The sequence below is a fragment of the Canis lupus genome, chromosome 9, assembly GCF_003254725.2.
Source record: "Canis lupus dingo isolate Sandy chromosome 9, ASM325472v2, whole genome shotgun sequence".
NCBI lineage: Eukaryota > Metazoa > Chordata > Mammalia > Carnivora > Canidae > Canis > Canis lupus.
The window spans coordinates 50,041,203-50,058,172 of record NC_064251.1 but is presented as its reverse complement, the minus strand read 5'-3'; the positions used below and the strand labels follow the sequence as shown (position 1 = coordinate 50,058,172).

The 16,970-nt window shown below is 56.1% G+C and overlaps 2 protein-coding genes across 9 annotated transcripts; both read right to left on the bottom strand.

The window, feature by feature from the left end:
* Nucleotides 1–285: 285 nt before the first annotated feature.
* Nucleotides 286–6,284, bottom strand: LCN10 (lipocalin 10). Of its 6 annotated transcripts, none has more exons than XM_025475844.3 (6): nucleotides 5,940–6,284; nucleotides 5,185–5,324; nucleotides 4,703–4,852; nucleotides 4,490–4,597; nucleotides 3,591–3,689; nucleotides 286–3,294 (listed from the first exon to the last, which is right to left on the bottom strand). In XM_025475844.3, the coding sequence occupies exons 1-5, from the start codon at nucleotides 6,282–6,284 to the stop codon at nucleotides 3,635–3,637; spliced, it is 798 nt and encodes a 265-aa protein (XP_025331629.3). In that variant the 3' UTR covers nucleotides 286–3,294; nucleotides 3,591–3,634. The 6 variants fall into 6 exon arrangements, with proteins under 6 accessions (XP_025331629.3, XP_025331628.3, XP_025331631.3 ...); XM_025475843.3 differs by having other exon boundaries at nucleotides 4,490–4,554; XM_025475846.3 differs by having other exon boundaries at nucleotides 4,782–4,852.
* Nucleotides 6,285–7,277: 993 nt separating this feature from the next.
* Nucleotides 7,278–12,497, bottom strand: LCN6 (lipocalin 6). 3 transcript variants are annotated; one of them, XM_025475850.3, is made up of 6 exons: nucleotides 12,076–12,497; nucleotides 11,757–11,896; nucleotides 8,465–8,535; nucleotides 7,960–8,070; nucleotides 7,726–7,827; nucleotides 7,278–7,439 (listed from the first exon to the last, which is right to left on the bottom strand). In XM_025475850.3, the coding sequence occupies exons 1-6, from the start codon at nucleotides 12,193–12,195 to the stop codon at nucleotides 7,405–7,407; spliced, it is 579 nt and encodes a 192-aa protein (XP_025331635.1). In that variant the 5' UTR covers nucleotides 12,196–12,497; the 3' UTR covers nucleotides 7,278–7,404. The 3 variants fall into 3 exon arrangements, with proteins under 3 accessions (XP_025331635.1, XP_025331634.3, XP_048970273.1); XM_025475849.3 differs by having other exon boundaries at nucleotides 7,278–7,601; nucleotides 12,076–12,494; XM_049114316.1 differs by having other exon boundaries at nucleotides 7,278–7,827; nucleotides 12,076–12,494.
* Between the last annotated feature and the right edge of the window lie 4,473 nt (nucleotides 12,498–16,970).

Below are 16,970 nucleotides of genomic sequence, written 5' to 3'. Positions count from 1 at the left end.
GATGCTGACCCGTAGGTCAGGCTGTAGCCCTGAGGGCAGGGAGGGGGTCTGGGGTGCACCTCTTCTCCCAGGGGCAGACACGTTGCTGCTGCGGGCACAGGTGGGTGGATGGATGAGCACAAGGAACAGAGAGAGGAAGGAGCTGAGGGTTTCCAAGGACTGGGCTGGGGAAGAAATGGGCAGGGAGCGCTTCTGGGTCAGGGTATACTTTGGGGACTGAGATATTCCGGAACAATGTTCTGTGATGTGGTGGCACAGCGTTGTGAATGTACTTAATGCTCATGATTTCCTTAATTAAAAACACCAAATTTTATTTAAAACAAATAATGTATACTGTATAAGACGTGAAAAAATAAAATAACTTTAAATGTACCAGAGAGAAAACATAAAGGAGGACGCGATGAAACATTCTGTCCAGGCCTAGGGGTGGGGCTTTCCCTGCACAGTTTCAGGCTCTCCCCGCACAGGTGCCAGCTCTCCCTGCACAGGTGCCAACTCTCCCTGCACAGGTGGCGGCTCTTCTTGTACAGGTGGCTGCGCAGACATAGACCATAGCTCAGAGGGGCCTGGGTCTGCTCTGGGGTCCAGGCAAAGCCCGCTCCTCCTGATTGTGTCCCAGCCCCACAGGAAGGTTGAAAAGAATGGAGTCACACCTTGTCCCTTGGGGACACACACATCCAGGGGCCCCCAGTAGGTTTAAGTTCAGGTCTCGGGGCTTTGTCTGCGCCTATGTGCTGGGCAGTCCCCACCGTGGCTCCCAGCATTCCGAGTCCTCAGGGACATCCCTGTGGAATCCCATCCCCTCCAGGGTGGATGGTCTGGGGGACTGGGCTCTAATTGAGGGAATAGGGCCGGGTGATGGGATGTCATTTCCAGGCTGATTGAGGAATATCTGTGATGTCTCCTGGTTCCCTCTCTCCTGTGTTCATTCTTTGTCTCTGACTCTGAGTGTCTGTGTGTCTCTGATCCAGTGCTCTGGAGAAGCGAGACCAGATAGTATGACCTGCCCTGGGAGACCCCAAGTGCAAAAAACCTACAGAGGGTCCAGGCTAACAGACAGAAAAGTCTTGAGACCCCCACTGAAACCCAAATCTTGCCAATAGCAGGTGGGTGCTCTCAGAGACAGACCCTGCCCCAGTCGAACCTGAGTGGAGGCTGCAACCCCGGCCTCCTGGGGGCCCTGGAGGCAGAGGCTCCCAGCTGAGCTGAGCCGGGATTCTGCTCGTGAGTACTGAGTTAGGCTCATGTGTTTGTGTGGACTCTGGAGGACTTGCGGCATGCCACAGTCAGTTCTCGAGCTGTGCAAAAGAGCACCTAGGGTGTGGAGACCCTGTCCCTCAGGGGGCTGATAGCCAAGCTCTAATAAGGAAATCTCTAGAAAGGGGCTGTGGCCTCAGGAACTGTGGCTTCTGGCAGCTGGAAAGAAAGGGACTGGCATCCACAGAAAGCCCAGTGCTTCAAAGAGCAATGTTGACAACAGCACTGAAGGAAACGTGCATGGTTCCGAAGGGCTTGCCCTGCACAGGCGTGCCCCCCAGTGCCTGCCCCCGAAGCGCTAAAAGCCACCTGAGTGGAAAGTCGGGGGAGGAGGGTCTCAGAGGGCGGAGCTTGAGAACAACAGACCGGGAGCCACTCAGGCTGCAAGCTTCAGGGAGCTCTCCTGTAGGAACCAGGCCCCCAGGCTGCCTCCACCGGACCCCAGAGCCGCTGTGGGGGTGACCGCCCTGCACCCCACACTGTGTGGTCTAGGGAGGCCTCTGTAGGTCACAGACCCCAGATGGCATCCTACTGCCCCCCATTAGATGGTATGAGGGGCCCCGGGGTGGAGGTGCATGAGGACCCCTGGCCTGAGCAGGGTGGTGCCCCCTGGGGGACTGGGCACAATGCTGTATACGTGGGTTCAGGGCAGAGCTTGTCACAGCCAGGAGCCTACAGTCTGTCCCACTAAGGATGCGCAGGACATCTCCCAGCCTCTTCAGGACTTCGGGTCTGGCTCTGCGACCTGCTTTGCTCAGCAACTGAAGCAGAAATGCCCATGTGCCTGTGCCGAGCCCTGCAGGCCGCTGTGCCCTCAGCGCTGTTGTGTCACATGCAAGACGCGGCCGTCCTCAGGGGCAGTGGGTGCAGGCAGTGGGCGGGGGCAGCAGAGCCCTCCGAACCAGTCACCTCCTGCCAACCCCAAAACGTCTGAGTGAGCTCTGTGAAGAACCACCCCGCTCCCCACAGTACCCCGCCAGCCCATGAGCCCACGCTGACCCCAGATGGGAAAGCCAGATACGTTTCTGCTGGTTCCCAGCACAGGGTCCCGTGGGTGGCGGTGCCCTGGTGACAGCAATCTGATTCAATCCTGTTTCCTCTGTGGGTGGCCCTAACCGCGCCTGGTGACTCCCGATGCCCAGCTCCTGCCTCGTTCTGTCTTCTGGGCACCAGCTCCCCCATGGGCTCCAGCTCTATCCTCCAGCCTGCACCCGGTGCTCCCTCTCCTCACCTGAACCGCCCGTGGCCTGCCTTCCTTCCCCCACGCCTCACCCCTCTCTGCGGCCTTCCAAAACCAGTTGTTTCCCCTCTCAGGGAGGCCCTGCTCCCGCAGCCCCACCAAACTTACTTCTCTGCCACTTCTTCACCCCTCCTTTGAGCGTCCCTTCCCCCGAGAAGCCCTCCCTGACCTCTCCTGCCCCTTCTGGAGTGAGTCAGACCAGCCACTGTTTTGTTTGTCCAGACACGCTTCTCTGCAGTCTTGTGTGCAGGCAGCTGCATGCCTGTCCTGGAAGGCGTCAGCTCCCTGGAGCGGTGGCACCTATTTTGCTGACAGCCCTCTCCCCAGCAGCTGGCAATGTCAGTCCTGTCGCAGGCACTTATGAACGTTTGGCGAATAAGTGAGTGACTTCCTGAGAAAGTACAGGATGTCAGGGGCACGGGGACTGGCGGCGCAGGCTCACTACAGAGAAGGCACGTGGATGGAGGACACTGGACCAGCCGTGCTCTATTTCGCAGCCAGTAAGGGTGGCAGCCTCTTTCCACCATGTAATCTGGGAGCATGAGCACAGCTGTCCCCGCTCAGCACCTGCCCCCCATCCCTGTCTCTTGATGATCATAAAGGATCCCTTTGGAGCTGACTTCACCCCCTCAATGGCCTGGGGTCATCAAATGCGTGTGAAGAAGCTGGTGGACGTGAGGACCTGCAGTCTTGGTCAGTGATCCCGAAGTCTAGAGGGCCCAACAATGACGCCCTGACGGAAAGGGCGAGTGGACGGCTTGATGGTGCTCAGGGCCGGATGGTGTGCGCACAGGAGGCTGCAGGAGGGAGACAGGTCCTGGGGGGCTGCTCTGCGGGGCCAGGCTGCTCACAGCAGGCCTTGGCTCTTCCTGGCATTGCAGGTGTGGGTTCAGGGCTCTGCAGAGGGCACAGCCGGGCAGCCACGGGGGCCAGACCAGGGGGAGTGCCTAGGGCAGGGACGGTGATGGGGGAGCTCCCCCGTGGGGCACACCTGTCACCCTCCCCCCTCTGCCCCGAGAGTCCACTCTCAGGGGATGCATGGATGCCATGTGCGGTGTAGACCCACACAGAAGGACTCGTGGCTGCATGTTACCGTCTTTTGGGAGGACAGTCACACCATTTGCAAGCTCCAGAATCTCACATATGTCTACGAATTTTTTCATGCTCGGGAAGCTGGACATGCTCTGCCTGCCTGCAGTTGGGGAGTAGAATCCTGATGTCAGAAGTCATAGCTCCGAGCCACAGGCACTTGCAGTGCCCCCCCCCCCCCGCCCTGCCCCGAGCTGGCAGGGCAGGGAAGCAAGGATGCTGCAGGGGAGGCAGCAGCGGGACCCATGGGGAGGTGTCCTCTTGCCCCCTCCCTGCTCACACGGCCCCTCCGCTGTGCTGCCTCCTCCCCCAACCCCTCCCTGGACAGACCCTCGTGGCTGCCCCTTGCCCTCCACCTCCTGTCCCTGCTCCCCGATCCTGCCTTCAGCCTGGGATGTGGAGGGGCTCTGTCTCCATGCGGGTGGCCAGTCCCACTCTTGGTCTCTCACCCCCTGGGCTCCTCCTCTGCACTGGCCTCCCCCACTTACCCCTGCTGTGGCCCTGCCTATGTGGTCTCCCCACAGGACCCTGCTTGCTGCCACCTCCCACTTAAACCCCTGCCCAGCCCCGCCATCTGCGTGCACCACAAGGGCCATGCCCCCAGCTGCTGGGAGTGACAGCGGGAGGTGTCAGGGCCTTGGGAGGTGTGTGGGGTCAGCGGGGTGCCCTGATGGGATTTGTGTGCTTGTAGGAAGAGGAAGAGAGCAGGGCGCTCTCCCCGACTCCACACAGTGAGAGGGCAGCCGTCTGTCCACCGATCAGGCTCACTGAGCTGTGAGAATCCATGTCCCTTGTGGGCGCTGCACGGCCTGTGGCACTGCGATGCAGAGCTCCCCTCCTGCCCCTCCGCTGAGCTGGTCGCTCCTCTGTCCCCCATGACCCCGATGTCACTGCTGGACTCACTGAAGAACAGCAGGGTCCTGGAGGCGTGGCCAGCTCGGCCCAGGCGCACGTAGACCACACCAGAGCTGTAGTCGGTAGACAGCACGTGGAAGCCCTCCACCCCCTTCACTGGCCAGGAGAGAAGCACAGGGCCGCCCCTCAGGCCTACATGGGGCCGACCCCCCACCCCACCCCCAGGCCAAGGCTCCTGGGCCCCGTGGGTCCCCCACCCACCTTCCAGGGGTCTGTGGCCATGAGGCTGTGGACGCTCCCACCCTGGTCACCTCTCCGTGCCCCAGGCTGTCATACGCACAGGTGTTCCTGAACATGGCCTTTTTCCTATCTTTCCGCAGAATTACCGTGTGTGCCTGGCACCCCTGTGACCTAGGGGGCAGGCAGGAGCCCTTTGTTGCCTCTTTTTGTGGAACGTTCCAGCTTGGATCAGGGCCAGTCCCCCCAGCTTAGGAAACCCTCCAAACACCCTCTGTCCACCAGGGACCCCGTGTACTGTGCTGGCCTCTCCCAAAATCAGGCCTTGAATTTTAGGGGCAGGACAGGGTTCAGGGCAGCAGGGACCATCCCCATTAGATTTCCAGATGACCCTGGGTCTGCCCCGCCCCGCACTCCCTCCCCCTGTTGGATGGGGAGATGGCCCAGGCTGTTTGTATCCAAGGCTCTGTGAGGGCTGCGCCAAGCACCCTGTCCCGTCTGCTCACCGGCTGAAAGCCAGCACCACCCTCAGCTGGCCGGCTTTGTGGACCTTCACCAAGGATGCCCCAAGCTTCCTCCGCTCTCTGCCTGGCAAGAATCCCTGGTCATCAGAGGCGACAGCCAGAATGTACCAGAAGCCTGAAAACTGTGGAGAGCATGCTGGGGAAGCTGTCCCTTCCCAAGCCCCCAGCCAGGCCCCCAGGAGCCCAGGGCACAGGGGCCCTGGCTGCTCACCCAGGCCTAGGCAGGCAGATGACACACTGGCCAGGGCCCTGGGGGCTGGGCTGTGGACACTGTGTGCTCTAACTTCCTTCCAGCTCGGCCCTGCAGCGCTGTCCCCCTGACTCCTTGCCACAAACCCACAGTCCCTGGCACCCCCGCAGTCCACTCAGCCGGATCTTCGGCCGCCCTCACCAGAACCTTCCAGCCACTGGTGATCTTTTTATTCCAGAACAGGCTCTGCTCATTCTACCTCTGCCTACCTGGCATCTCCAGGTGCCCCCAGGCTGCATCTGCCTGGGGCCCTCTGCCCGACCCATCCTGTAGGGCCATCAGCTCCCTGGGTGAGGCCAGGGTGACAGACCCACTGGGCTGGCCAAGGCCTGTGCCAGAAACTCCTGCCAGCCTCGAGGTACTGCCCACCATCCCAGGATAGCCTTTTAAAGATTGTCAGAGAGTGATCTTCCAGCTGGCACACATGCTGCGTCCCAGCCCCGATGGCCATGGTGTCTGGCTTGGAGACGACGGGCACAAGGCTCACCTTGTTCCAGTTGAGGATGTGGGACTCCCTGGGCAGCTGCTCCTGTGGCTGGGAACCTGTCGCCAGCACAAGGGCCGAGAGCAGCCCGGACAGCAGGCTCCCAGGCCCCATCTTCACCCTCCTTCCTCGGCCACTGGGGCACTGAGTATAAATCTCCCCACCCACTGACCCTGAGCCCGCCGTGGGTGTCCAGCCAACCCAGAGCCTTGCACCAGCCTGTGGTGAGCCAATTGGAGGGACAGGGGCTTTGGACCCGTTTCTGGCCCAGGTGCTCAGCCTGCCCAGTGCTGCCAAGGTCACCCCCCAGGGCCTCGGGGCACCATGAGAGACCCCTGGGCCTCCCATCCTAGCCCCTGGAAGAGAGGCCCATGGCCAGGGAGTGTCACTGTGAGTCACTTCACAGGGATCCTTTTCTTTTTAAAAAAAAAAAAATATTTTATTTATTCATGAGAGACACAGAGGCAGGGACACAGGCAGAGGGAGAAGCAGGCTCCATTCAGGGAGCCTGATGTGGGACTCGATCCCAGGACTCCAAGATCACGCCCTGGGCTGAAGGCAGATGCTAAACTGCTGAGCGACCCAGGGATCCCCCACAGGGATCCTTGGATGTGAGGAGCAGGAGCACGTAAAGACAAGGCTCGGATGGCGCCAGCACCAACCAGGGCTGTCCTCCCCCTGACCTGAGCGGGTGCTGATTACAGGCCACTGAGCGTGCATGTGTGTGCGTGTGCACACGTGTGTGCATGTGTGCATGCGTGTGTATGCGTGTGTGCAAGCACACATTCTAATGTATGTACACGCCCACCCCCTCCCCAGGCACCGCACCTCTCCTATGGCCGGACTTCTGCCAGGACTTGAGGCAGGGCCCCACCAGACCACAGGAGGACCTAGGGCTCAGGTCTTCGGGAATCATGCCCCGTACCCTTGCTCCAAAGCCTCAGGCTGGGACAGCCGTGCTCTGTGCCCTGGACACCGGGGCCCCCCAGCCAAGCTCCCTGGTGGGCACCATGCCCACTTCCATCAGCCTGCACCTGTCCAAACTCCACAGGGTGTGCTCTGACTCAGATCATCCTCCTGTCAGCCCAGGGACTGCAGCAACTTCCGTGAGGAGCGGCTGTCCCCAGCCCAGGCCCCACTCCTGAGTCCCCCAAAGGGACTCTGTTGAGGGACACAAGCACAGCACAGCCACCCTGCCTCAGAGCTGGCTCTGCACCACGTGTCCCGCCATCAGTGGGCCTACCCCACCCATCCTCCTCGGTCTGCACCGACTGGAGCCCCAAGAGGGCAGTGCCCCAGCTGACACTGCTGTCCACCCTTGGCACACAGGAGAGAGGCATCTGCAGGGGTTTGTGGAGTCACTTTATTGGGAAATGCAGTGAGAGTCCCTGGCGGAAGTCTGCCCCACACCCAACACCCAGGCGGCCGAGCAAGGAGGCCAGCGCCCAGCCAGCCTCACCAGAACGCGTCAGGCACGGGCCTCCCAGGACTTCGAAGCACTCACTGAAAACCAAGAAGAGCACTGGGGGACCCTAAGTTCTCCCCCGAGGGGTGTCTGCCCCCACCCAGGTCCCCTTCAAGGCTGCAGAGCTCGGGGGGAGGGGGTGGGATCTGGGTGATGCTCAGGAAAGCGGCTTACCTGGAAGACCTTGTGCACACAGGTGACTAGGGGGCAAGAGAAGCCGTGAGGATGTTTGGGCCTCGCCTGGCACCCCCAGCACCTGGGACGGGGTCTGTCCACAGCCTCCCCTGATAGGATGCTGGCCCCTAAGCATTGGGCGACACTCACGGTCCCGCTGCAGAGACGCCTGCTGCTGGGACAGGAAGCCCAGGCCCCAGCTCCACCTGGTGAAGAGGCCCATGGCCTCCTGGCTGGCCAGTTCTGTCCGGCCTGCGGGACAGAAGGGGAGCTCTCGCCACATGTGCCCCCATGCCCCAGCCACCCCCCCTGCCACCTGAGGCTCTGGAGCCCCTCTCCGCCCTGAACCCTGGGGGATGTGGCTGCCCGTGGTCTCCGCCTTACTGTACAGCTCCACGGTGCTGAAGGCCTCGTCTTTGAACTCCAGCTGGGTGAACACGATGGCATAATCCCTGAAGTTGGTGCCCAGCACACGGTAGTCCAGAATGCCTAGGGCTGGGGAACACGTACCCCCGAGGGCAGCACCTGATCTCACCAGAGCGCCATCCAGCAGAGCACTCCCGGGCATTGTCCCCTGGTCCCCAGAGCCAGCTCACCGGGACCTCAGGGACAGGTGGCCGGCGGGCGAGTGCCTCACACCCCTAGTCCTGTCCCACCTCAGAGGGAGGCCCGGGGTCCCAGCTGGGCACGCTAGGTCGAGGCCTCCATCCTCAATATCAGGCTCAAACCTCTGACCAAATGAGTCCTTTCACTTCCTCGAGGAAGTCTGAGGGAGGGACTTGCCCGCTGCCCTTCCCACAGTACCCCTGCGGCAGAACGCATCAGGGACGGCCAAGGAGGCAAGCGCATCCCCACGGCCTGCGTGAGCCCATGGGCGCTGGCTCCTTACCGGGGTTCTCAAACACCCATCCCGAGTTCTGTCTGAGCAGCTCCACCACGTTCACGTCACACCTCTCCAGCCTGGGAAACACATCGCCCACACTCAGGACCGGGAGCCGCAAGGGCACTGCCGCTGGGACCTGGAAGCCTTGTCTCACGAATCCAGCCTAGGCTGAGAGTGAGCACGACAGCCCTGCACAGTGCGAATCGCGCCCTTCCACCTCCCAGGAGGCCTCCCACACCGTGGCCACAGGAACCGCACAGAAAGGGGCCTCAGACAGACACAGGGTCGCCTGCAATTTGGAGCAGAGACGCAGCCTCCAAAGGGGCCAATGTTCCCCTCCAAAGGGGCCAATGTCCCCCTGAGCAGTCAGTCCATCAAGTGAACAAACGCAGCAGAGATGGTCCTCGCTCACCAAGATGAGCAGACGCCAAAGTTCCTGCAGCAAACACGGTGAGGGTAGCTGGGAATTCTACAAGGAGGAGAAGGGGCGAGAGCCTGCCAATCAACTGACACGGAGCCACATAAAGTTGTGGCAGGTGAAACAAGGTTTTGGCAAATAAATAGACTGATCACAGGAACGAATACAAAGTCCAAAAATAGAGACCTCTGGATGGCGCAGGCTGCTAAGTGTCCGACTTGTAGTTTGGGCTCAGGAGAGGATCTGTGGTTGTGAGATGGGGCGTCAGGCTCCCTGCTTAGCGCAGTCAGCTGGAGACTCTCCCTCTGCCCCTCCCACTAGTGCTCTCTCCCTCTCTCCCTCTCTTTTTTTTTTTTTTTTCTCTCTCCCTCTCTTGAATAAATCTCTAAAAAAAAAAAAAAGAAACACCTAGGGACGCCTGGGAGGCTCAGCGGTTGAACGGCTGCCTTCAGCTCAGAGCGTGAGCCTGGGGTCCTGGGATCGAGTTCCCATCGGGGTCCCTGCAGGGAGCCTGCTTCTCCTTCTGCCTGTGTCTCTGCCTCTCTCTGTGTGTCTCTCATGAATAAATAAAATATTTTAAAAAGAAAGAAAATCCAAAAATAAAGCAAAAAGCCTGAGTCAGTGGAGGACAGGGCAATTCGATACATGATATATGATAGTTGGGTAGTAATCTGAAAAAAATGAAGCTGGTCCTCCCTTCTTCCCAAACGCGGCAAGGATGCCAGTAGCCCAGGGAGTGGGAAGCAGTTTCCTACCTGACAGGATCACAAAAGCCAGGACCCTGTGTACATCTCTATGCAAAAATGGAAAGAAACCCTTCAGGTACATTAAAAACAAAAATAAGACAGACAAAAAAAAAAGCAACATCCTCAATATTATAAGAAAAATGACAAACTGGGAAATATATTAGCGACTATGTTCGTTCGGCACAGAAAAGTGGTGAACCTCCCTAATACTTAAGGGTTCTTACAGACCAGTAGAAACACACCCAAGGGGAAAATATGCTGACAGGCCTGGCGTTGGAGGAAGCAGGAGAGGCATTTTGGCATGCATGGCAACCGTTGTCACTCCTGCTGTTGCAGGAGCACATGAAGCTGACCCAGCCATCTGCAGCCCAACAGTTGACAAGGAGCAAGAGTGAGAGAATGCAGGGTGGGGGGGGCACAGGCACGGGTCTGGGGACTGGTCACATGGGACGTGGAGCCACGGCAGCTCCTGCAGACCTATGCTTCTGGCGGACCCTGCAGAGGCAAAGGCACTGGGCCTGCCTCCCACACTGTGTCTCCAGCTACAGAAGGTTGGGGAGCGCCAGGGTCTGTGCAACAGCAGGGCCATGGTGGAGGCCAACACAGCTGTGTAAGGAGCAGCGCGCCTCACTGGGTGGGATCCCCCTGCAGGGTGCCCAGGGGGAGTGAAGGGAAAGTCTCAGACATAGACTAGCACACCCAGTCCACGGCAGCATCACTTACAAAACCATGCAACCATGTAGCCCGTCCACACCATGGAATGTAAGTCAGCCTTAAAGGAATCCCTGCACCTGCCACAACTCAGATGGACCTGGGGGACACGGTGCTGAGGGAGGTGAGCCCAGCGCAGGGGGACCAGCCCTGAAGGACCCACTCTCAGGAGGCCCCCGAGGAGTCGGACCCACAGATGCAGGGAGGAGAGGGCTGGGGCCTGGGGAAGGAGAGGGACGGGAGGGGGGATGGGTGGGGGGATAGTGTTCAGTGGGGGCAGAGGCTCCATCTGGGAAGGTGGACCGTCCTGGGGTCCACGGAGGGGCCACTGCAGGGCAGTGTGAGTGTGCTGATGCCCCTGACCTGTGCCCTTAAAAGTGGTTGCCATGGCAATCTCCACAGTGTTTATCTTACTATACATTTTTTAAAAGTTTAATAAAATAGAATAAAATTTGAAATGTCTTCTTTTTTTTAAGATTTTATTTATTTATTCGGGAGAGACAGAGAGAGGCAGAGACACAGATAGAGGAGAAGCAGGCTCCATGGAGGAAGCCCGATGCAGGACTCGATCCCGGGACTCCAGGATCACGCCCTGGGCCAAAGGCAGGCGCCAAACCGCTGAGCCACCCAGGGATCCCCCAAAATTTGAAATGTCTTAAAAGAGAGCAGAGCCTCTGTTCATGGCTACAGACCAATCCCAGCACCCATGATGCACAGCTCCATGACACACGTGTGCTGGCACATGCCTACCCATGTGTGAGGAGCCACTAGGCATCACAAATGCTTGTCACCTATGTGGAGGACCCCCCCACCCTGTATGCCCCTGGGACCCTGATTTCTGAGTCATGCAAATTTACTTCCTGTCCTAAGACCAACAGACGAAATTCAACCATAAAACACAAGAGGCCCCCTTAGCAGGCGTCCCTCCTTAGAAATAACTGGCAAGAAAAATAGCTTCATCTTTCCTCCACCTTCCAAATCCTCCTTGTTTTCCTGTTGATAGAACCCTGTGTTTTCAGTGGCCTTGCACAGGGCTTGAGGCTCTCCAGATGCCCAGTTTCTGTGTTTGGAAGCCTGATTCTACCAGCCTTACTGGGACACAACCAGGCATGTGGGTTTGGGACCACCATCATGGCCCATGTGACCGAGCTCACCCAACACAGTAGAGCTGCCATCATACCCCAGACCCTCTCTGTCCTTGCTCGTCCCATGGCCAGGCCTGGCCCAGGTGTACCCGGGGCACCCACCTCCTGCGGGAATGGGAGGGAGGGCCCCCAGGGGCCCCAAAGAACCAGTGGCTCTTAAGTACCACGAACCAACGCGTGAGCCCTCTGTAAGCAGTAGCTGCAGAGGGGCTTGTCCCAGGAGGCCTCTCCCACTTGGCACCAGTCCCACCCAGACACAGGGCGCACACCTCACTCACCTGTGCCTAGAGGACAGCAATTTCAGGTTGTTTTCTGGAGTAAGGGACACAACGACGCCCTCAATGTTCTTCGTGGCCTTCTCCAATGCAAAGCCCTTTTCACCTGAGGCCACGGCCAGAATATACCAGGACCCCAGAAGCTGGTGGAGGAGGGGCAGGTGGCGGCATTGTCCCTCCAGCCCTTCCGGCATCCTCTCTCCATCTGGAAGCCCAGGGCCCCTTCCTCAGGCTAGCCTGTCCCCCCCATAGCCAGTGCGGGTCCAAGCCAGCACTGGGAGGGTAACCCAGAGGCCCTGTGGCTCCACAGAAGAGCTGTTACCTGCTTAGGGTCCAGCCTTCCCAACCACACTGCCCGGGTCCTAGGCAATGAGACCAAAGCCACAAAAGCAGTCAGCAGGACACCCCTCATCCTCCCAGAGATGTTCATACCAGCACACATGCCTCAGGGCCAGGGGTATGCATTCCCTCCAGCCCCTGAAAACTTATTTATACATCTTTGAATGGGTCACTGTGGGCGGCCACTAACCACCAGGACAGCATTCTGGCCTCTCTTCTTGCAAAGTGGGATTACCCAAGGGCGGGTGGCATTATTATTCAGTGGTGGCCTCTGTGTCCTGCCCAGATGTGCCAGAGAATGGGGAGTGGGCCACTGGGGAACGTGTGCCAAGCTTGTTCTTGGTCAATGCTGCCATGCCAGTCCCTGTTTCTGTCTGCTTCCTTCCATTGGAACCTTCTGAAATGAGCACCCTAATCCCAGTCATACCACCTCATCTCCTCCCCTAGGGAGTCAACACCCTCCCTTGCTTAGTCTAGGAAGGCCAGAGACCCTGGTCTTTAACCCTTGCTGGCTGTAGGCCAAGGCCAAGTCTGAGGGGAGGCACAGACAGTTCTTCCAGTAGCTGCAGTTTGGATCTCTTGCTTCAAACATTAAAATTTTTTTTTAAAGAAGGAAAGAAAGAAACAAACAAACAAAAAATTTAAAGCTCCTACTCCCTCCTGACTCACTCATTATTCTGCTCTGCTAGCCTTGGCCTCCTGCTCCCACACAGTCAACACCCAGCCCAGAATGTTCTGTTCCTTCCACTGGTCCACCCCCATTGGCCTGAACTTGCCCACTCTCTGGCCAGCCTTGGCCCTGCTGCCTCCCACCTCTGTACTCCATGACCCCAGCCAGGCCCCTCAGGAGCTGCACATCCCCCGGGGTCCCATGGAGCTCTGTATGGACCTGGGTCATCTGAGCCCCTTGATAGGATCTACCTGAGCCCCTGAAGCCCAAGAGGAGGTGGCTAGGAGGATCCTTTACTGGGAAATTGGAGGGACTGGTGGTGGAAATGTGTAGACCACATTTCCAGACCCCTTTGCCAGTTGCTTCCAGGGGTTCTATCAACAAAAAACAAGGAAGATTTGGAAGGTGGAGGAAATATGAAGCCATTTTTCTTGCCAGGTCTTTCTAAGGAGGGATGCCTGCTAAGCCACCACTCCAACCTCTGCTTGGGAGATGAGTTTAGGGGTGAAAAAAGTAAACCAGTCCTTGCACAAATGTGCAACCAAACTTTCCACTACCCCGGGGTGGCCTGGGAAGTCTCAGGTTTGTTTTTGTTTTGTTTTGGGATTTTTTTTTATAGATTTTATTTATTTATTCATGAGAGACACAGAGAGAGAGAGGCAGAGACACAGGTAGAGAGAGAAGCAGGCTCCATGCAGGGAGCCAGATGCAGGACTTGATCCGGGACTCCAGAATCACACCTTGGGCTGAAGGCAGGTGTTCAGCCACTGAGTCATCCAGGCATCCCAGTCTCAGGTCTTGAGCACAGATTAGGGTGGCCCCTGACTACCAGCTTCCCCAATGCCAAGCAGAAGATGAAATACAAGGACAAAAATATCATCCTACTCTTCAAATTAATCCTGTTGACCATGTTTTTGTCATGTACAGTTTCCTGACATGACATTCGAGGAGACTAAGATGAATGGAGAGAAACATAGCTGAAGAAAGAGATAATAGAAGCAGATCCATAAATGCTCCCTGCATTAGAATTGCAAGGTAGGCTCTCCTAGTCCGCTGGGGCTGATATCACAGGAAAACACACACTGGGTGGCTTATAAACAACAGACATTTATTTCTCACAGTTCTAGAGGCTGGAAGGTCCAGTCAGGGTGCTAGCAGGGTCAGCAGGGGCCTCTTGTGGATCACAGACTTCTCAGTGTACTCATGGTAGAAGAGGTAGCGGAGCTCAGTGAGGTCTCTTTCATAAGGGCACTGACTCCATTCATGGGGGCTCCACCCTCATGACCTAGTCACCTTCCAAAGGCCCACTTCCCAATGCCATTATATTGGGGGGTTAAGATGTCAACCTGAATGTTGAGGGTAGACACACATCAAGACCACATAGGTTGTGAAAATAGCAGGATTGCCTTGCTTAACAAGTTGACGGCCACATTTGAAATTATACTTTCACAGTTCTCATAATACAGCTGGAAACCATAAGTGGTATAGACAAAAGACATCTGTGTAACCCAAAATAATCTTACACATTGCAGATTTGAGGGGTACCTGGGCGTCTCAGTTGGTTAAGCATCTGCCTTTGGCTCAGGTCATGATCTCAGGATCCTGGGATCGAGTCCCGAGCAAGTCAGGTTTCTTGCTCAGCAAGGAGTCTGCTTCTCCCTCTACCTGACACTTGCCCTGCTTGTGCTCTCCCTCTCTCTCTTTCTCTTTCTCTCTCTCTCTTTCCCCATGTCAAATAAATAAATAAAATCTTTAAAAATAAATAAATCTTAAAAAAAAAAGATGGCAATTGAGGAAAAATATGTATACAGCAGGCTCTCATGAGCCAGAATGAACAGACTGCACTGCAAAGGAGACATCTTAAATCCTGGGAAAAAATAGATTTTTATAAATAAATGCTGTCAGGACAACTGGATATCCATTTGGAAGAAGATTAAAGTGAAGCACATTCACCACATGTGTGAGAGTAAACATCAAATAGATCAGAGATCTGAATGTTAAACCTGGAAATGGGACCATATGAGTAATAAAAGAAATCATTGGTGAATTTCTCCATAATGTGGATATAGGGAAAGGCTTTCTAATTGCACCAGAGTTCACTCCTGAAGGTGGGACCACTAGGAGGCAAGTGTATTCACAAATAAGGGGTTCATGGCAGGAGTTTGATCTCACGTCGCTGTAGGAACTCATTTTACAGGCCCTGTAAAGCTCTTGCCTTCTGGAAATTCTGGGAAATCTCATGCAGCCTAAGGAAAATCAAACCACTACAAACCCATAGGCCCTACTAACTATTCATCAAAATCCAGATGTAACAAAAGAAAGTACTGATAAAAACTAACTATATTTTTAAACTTTTTATAGCAAAAATAAAGCCATTAATAAAGTCAAAAGAGGAATGATACATCTGGAGAAAGTATTTCTAACATATACAGTGTGTAAGGGATAACAGTCATAATCTATAAGAAAGTTTTTTAAATTAAGAGGAAAAAAGGCCAAAACCCATCAGAAACATAGACAACATAACCAGACAATTCACACAAAAAAGTTAAAGTGACCCCTAAACAAATGAAAGATGTTTGTTATAAATCGCATCCCCCCGCCAAATTTGTATTCTGAAGTTCTGACCCCAGAACCTCAGAATGCAACTCCATTTGGACATGGAGCCTTTTTAAAAAATATTCCTTTTTTAAAAATATTTTATTTATTTATTCATGATAGACATAGAGAGAGAGAGAGAGAAGCAGAGACACAGGCAAAGGGAGAAGCAGGCTCCATGCCGGGAGCCTGACGCAGGACTCGATTCCAGGACTCCAGGATTGCGCCCTGGGCCAAAGGCAGGCACTAAACTGCTGAGCCACCCAGGGATCCCCTGGACATGGAGCCTTTAAAGAGGCAATTAGGTCAAAATGAAGTCATTCGGGTTACATATACCTGGAGTCCTTGTCAGAAGAGATTAAGGGACAGGGACACACACAGGGATGACAATGGAGACCGGATGAGAAGATGGCCATCCACAACAGGCCAAGGAGAGAGGCCTTGGGAGGAACCAGCCCGGCTACACCTGGATCTCAGACTCATGCCTCTGGAGTTGAGAGGGAACACACCTCTGGTGTTGAAGTCTATGATACTTTGTGATGGGAAGGGGCAGGGGGAGAGAGAGAGAATCTCCAGCAGGCTCAATCTCCCACTGAGTGCAGAGCCGGACATCCCTGAGGTCGTGACCCAAGCCAAGATCAAGAGTCATGTGCTTCACAGACTGAGCCCCCAGGTGCCCCTGATGTATGTGACCTTGACTTTGGGATCATGGTAACCCATTACTCCCCCATAAACAAGTGGGATGCAGCCGTGTTATAAGGCAACGACGCAACCACATGAAGGGGGCCACAGAATCAGCCCTAGGAACCTTGGGCAGAGGACTTCTATCCTATTCTCAGGCCGAAGTGTAAGGGGCTATAAATCCCGGCTTCTGCCTTTCTAAGACTTGCTTTCAGTGCGCTCGGGGCCGGGTAGGAGCAGAATGGTTTCCCAGGGCTGGAGAGGGGCAAGTGGAAGGGTGGCTCTCTCTGCTGAGAAGGCTCCACATCATCACACCCCGGGAGAAGCCACACTGAGTGTACCAGGCATCCAGACCATGGTGTCCCAGGACCGTTCTCTACAGAAAGGAGCCAGACCCCTTGGAGATGACCCCAGGGCTGAGTCACAACGAACCTAACAGGAGCTCAGGGGGATTCTGGTGCCAGAGAGCAAACGTGTGTTTGCAGAATCAGGGAAATGGGTCAAAAAGACTTGGGGGCCATCCTGAAGGAAACCCTGCTGGACAAATTCAGACAGGTTTGTGCATCAGGATAGAGGATGGCAATACATGATGAGTTGTGGAAGGAAGGGAGGAAGGGAGGAAGGAAGGGAGAGTGAGAGAGGAGGGGAGGGAGGGAGGGAGGAAGGGCACCAGAGTTGCACAAGAGACAGTAAACACGTGCAGGAGGAGGGAAGGCTCCTGGAGGAGGAGGACAGAGGATGCTGGCCGGCTGCGCTGAGCCTGTGTCCCACTCTCCCAGTGTCCCTGCAGTCCTGAGCTCCCGTGGACCTGAGTGGGTGTTACCTGTGACATCGCTCATCCCAAGGACTGCACTAGCGCTTCCTTCTTGCACTGCACAAACTCTAGGGACAAATTTCTCTGCACTCTGATCTGTGTAAAAATAGCTTTATTT

Coding starts and splice junctions, on each gene's coding strand:
- LCN10 (XM_025475843.3), bottom strand. CDS start 6,284: ATGGGAGGCCCAGGGGTCTCTCATGGTGCCCCGAGGCCCTGGGGGGTG. Junction 3,690..4,489: donor CAGGACCCTGCTGTTCTTCA/GTGAGTCCAGCA, acceptor CCCCAACTGCAG/GCAGGCAGAGCATGTCCAGC. Junction 3,295..3,590: donor GACTGTCCTCCCAAAAGACG/GTAACATGCAGC, acceptor TCCCTCCTGCAG/CCTCCTGTGCGCACACCATC.
- LCN6 (XM_049114316.1), bottom strand. CDS start 12,195: ATGTGTGCTGGTATGAACATCTCTGGGAGGATGAGGGGTGTCCTGCTG. Junction 11,897..12,075: donor GAAGGCTGGACCCTAAGCAG/GTAACAGCTCTT, acceptor CTCCTCCACCAG/CTTCTGGGGTCCTGGTATAT. Junction 7,828..7,959: donor CAGCACCGTGGAGCTGTACA/GTAAGGCGGAGA, acceptor TCTGTCCCGCAG/GCCGGACAGAACTGGCCAGC.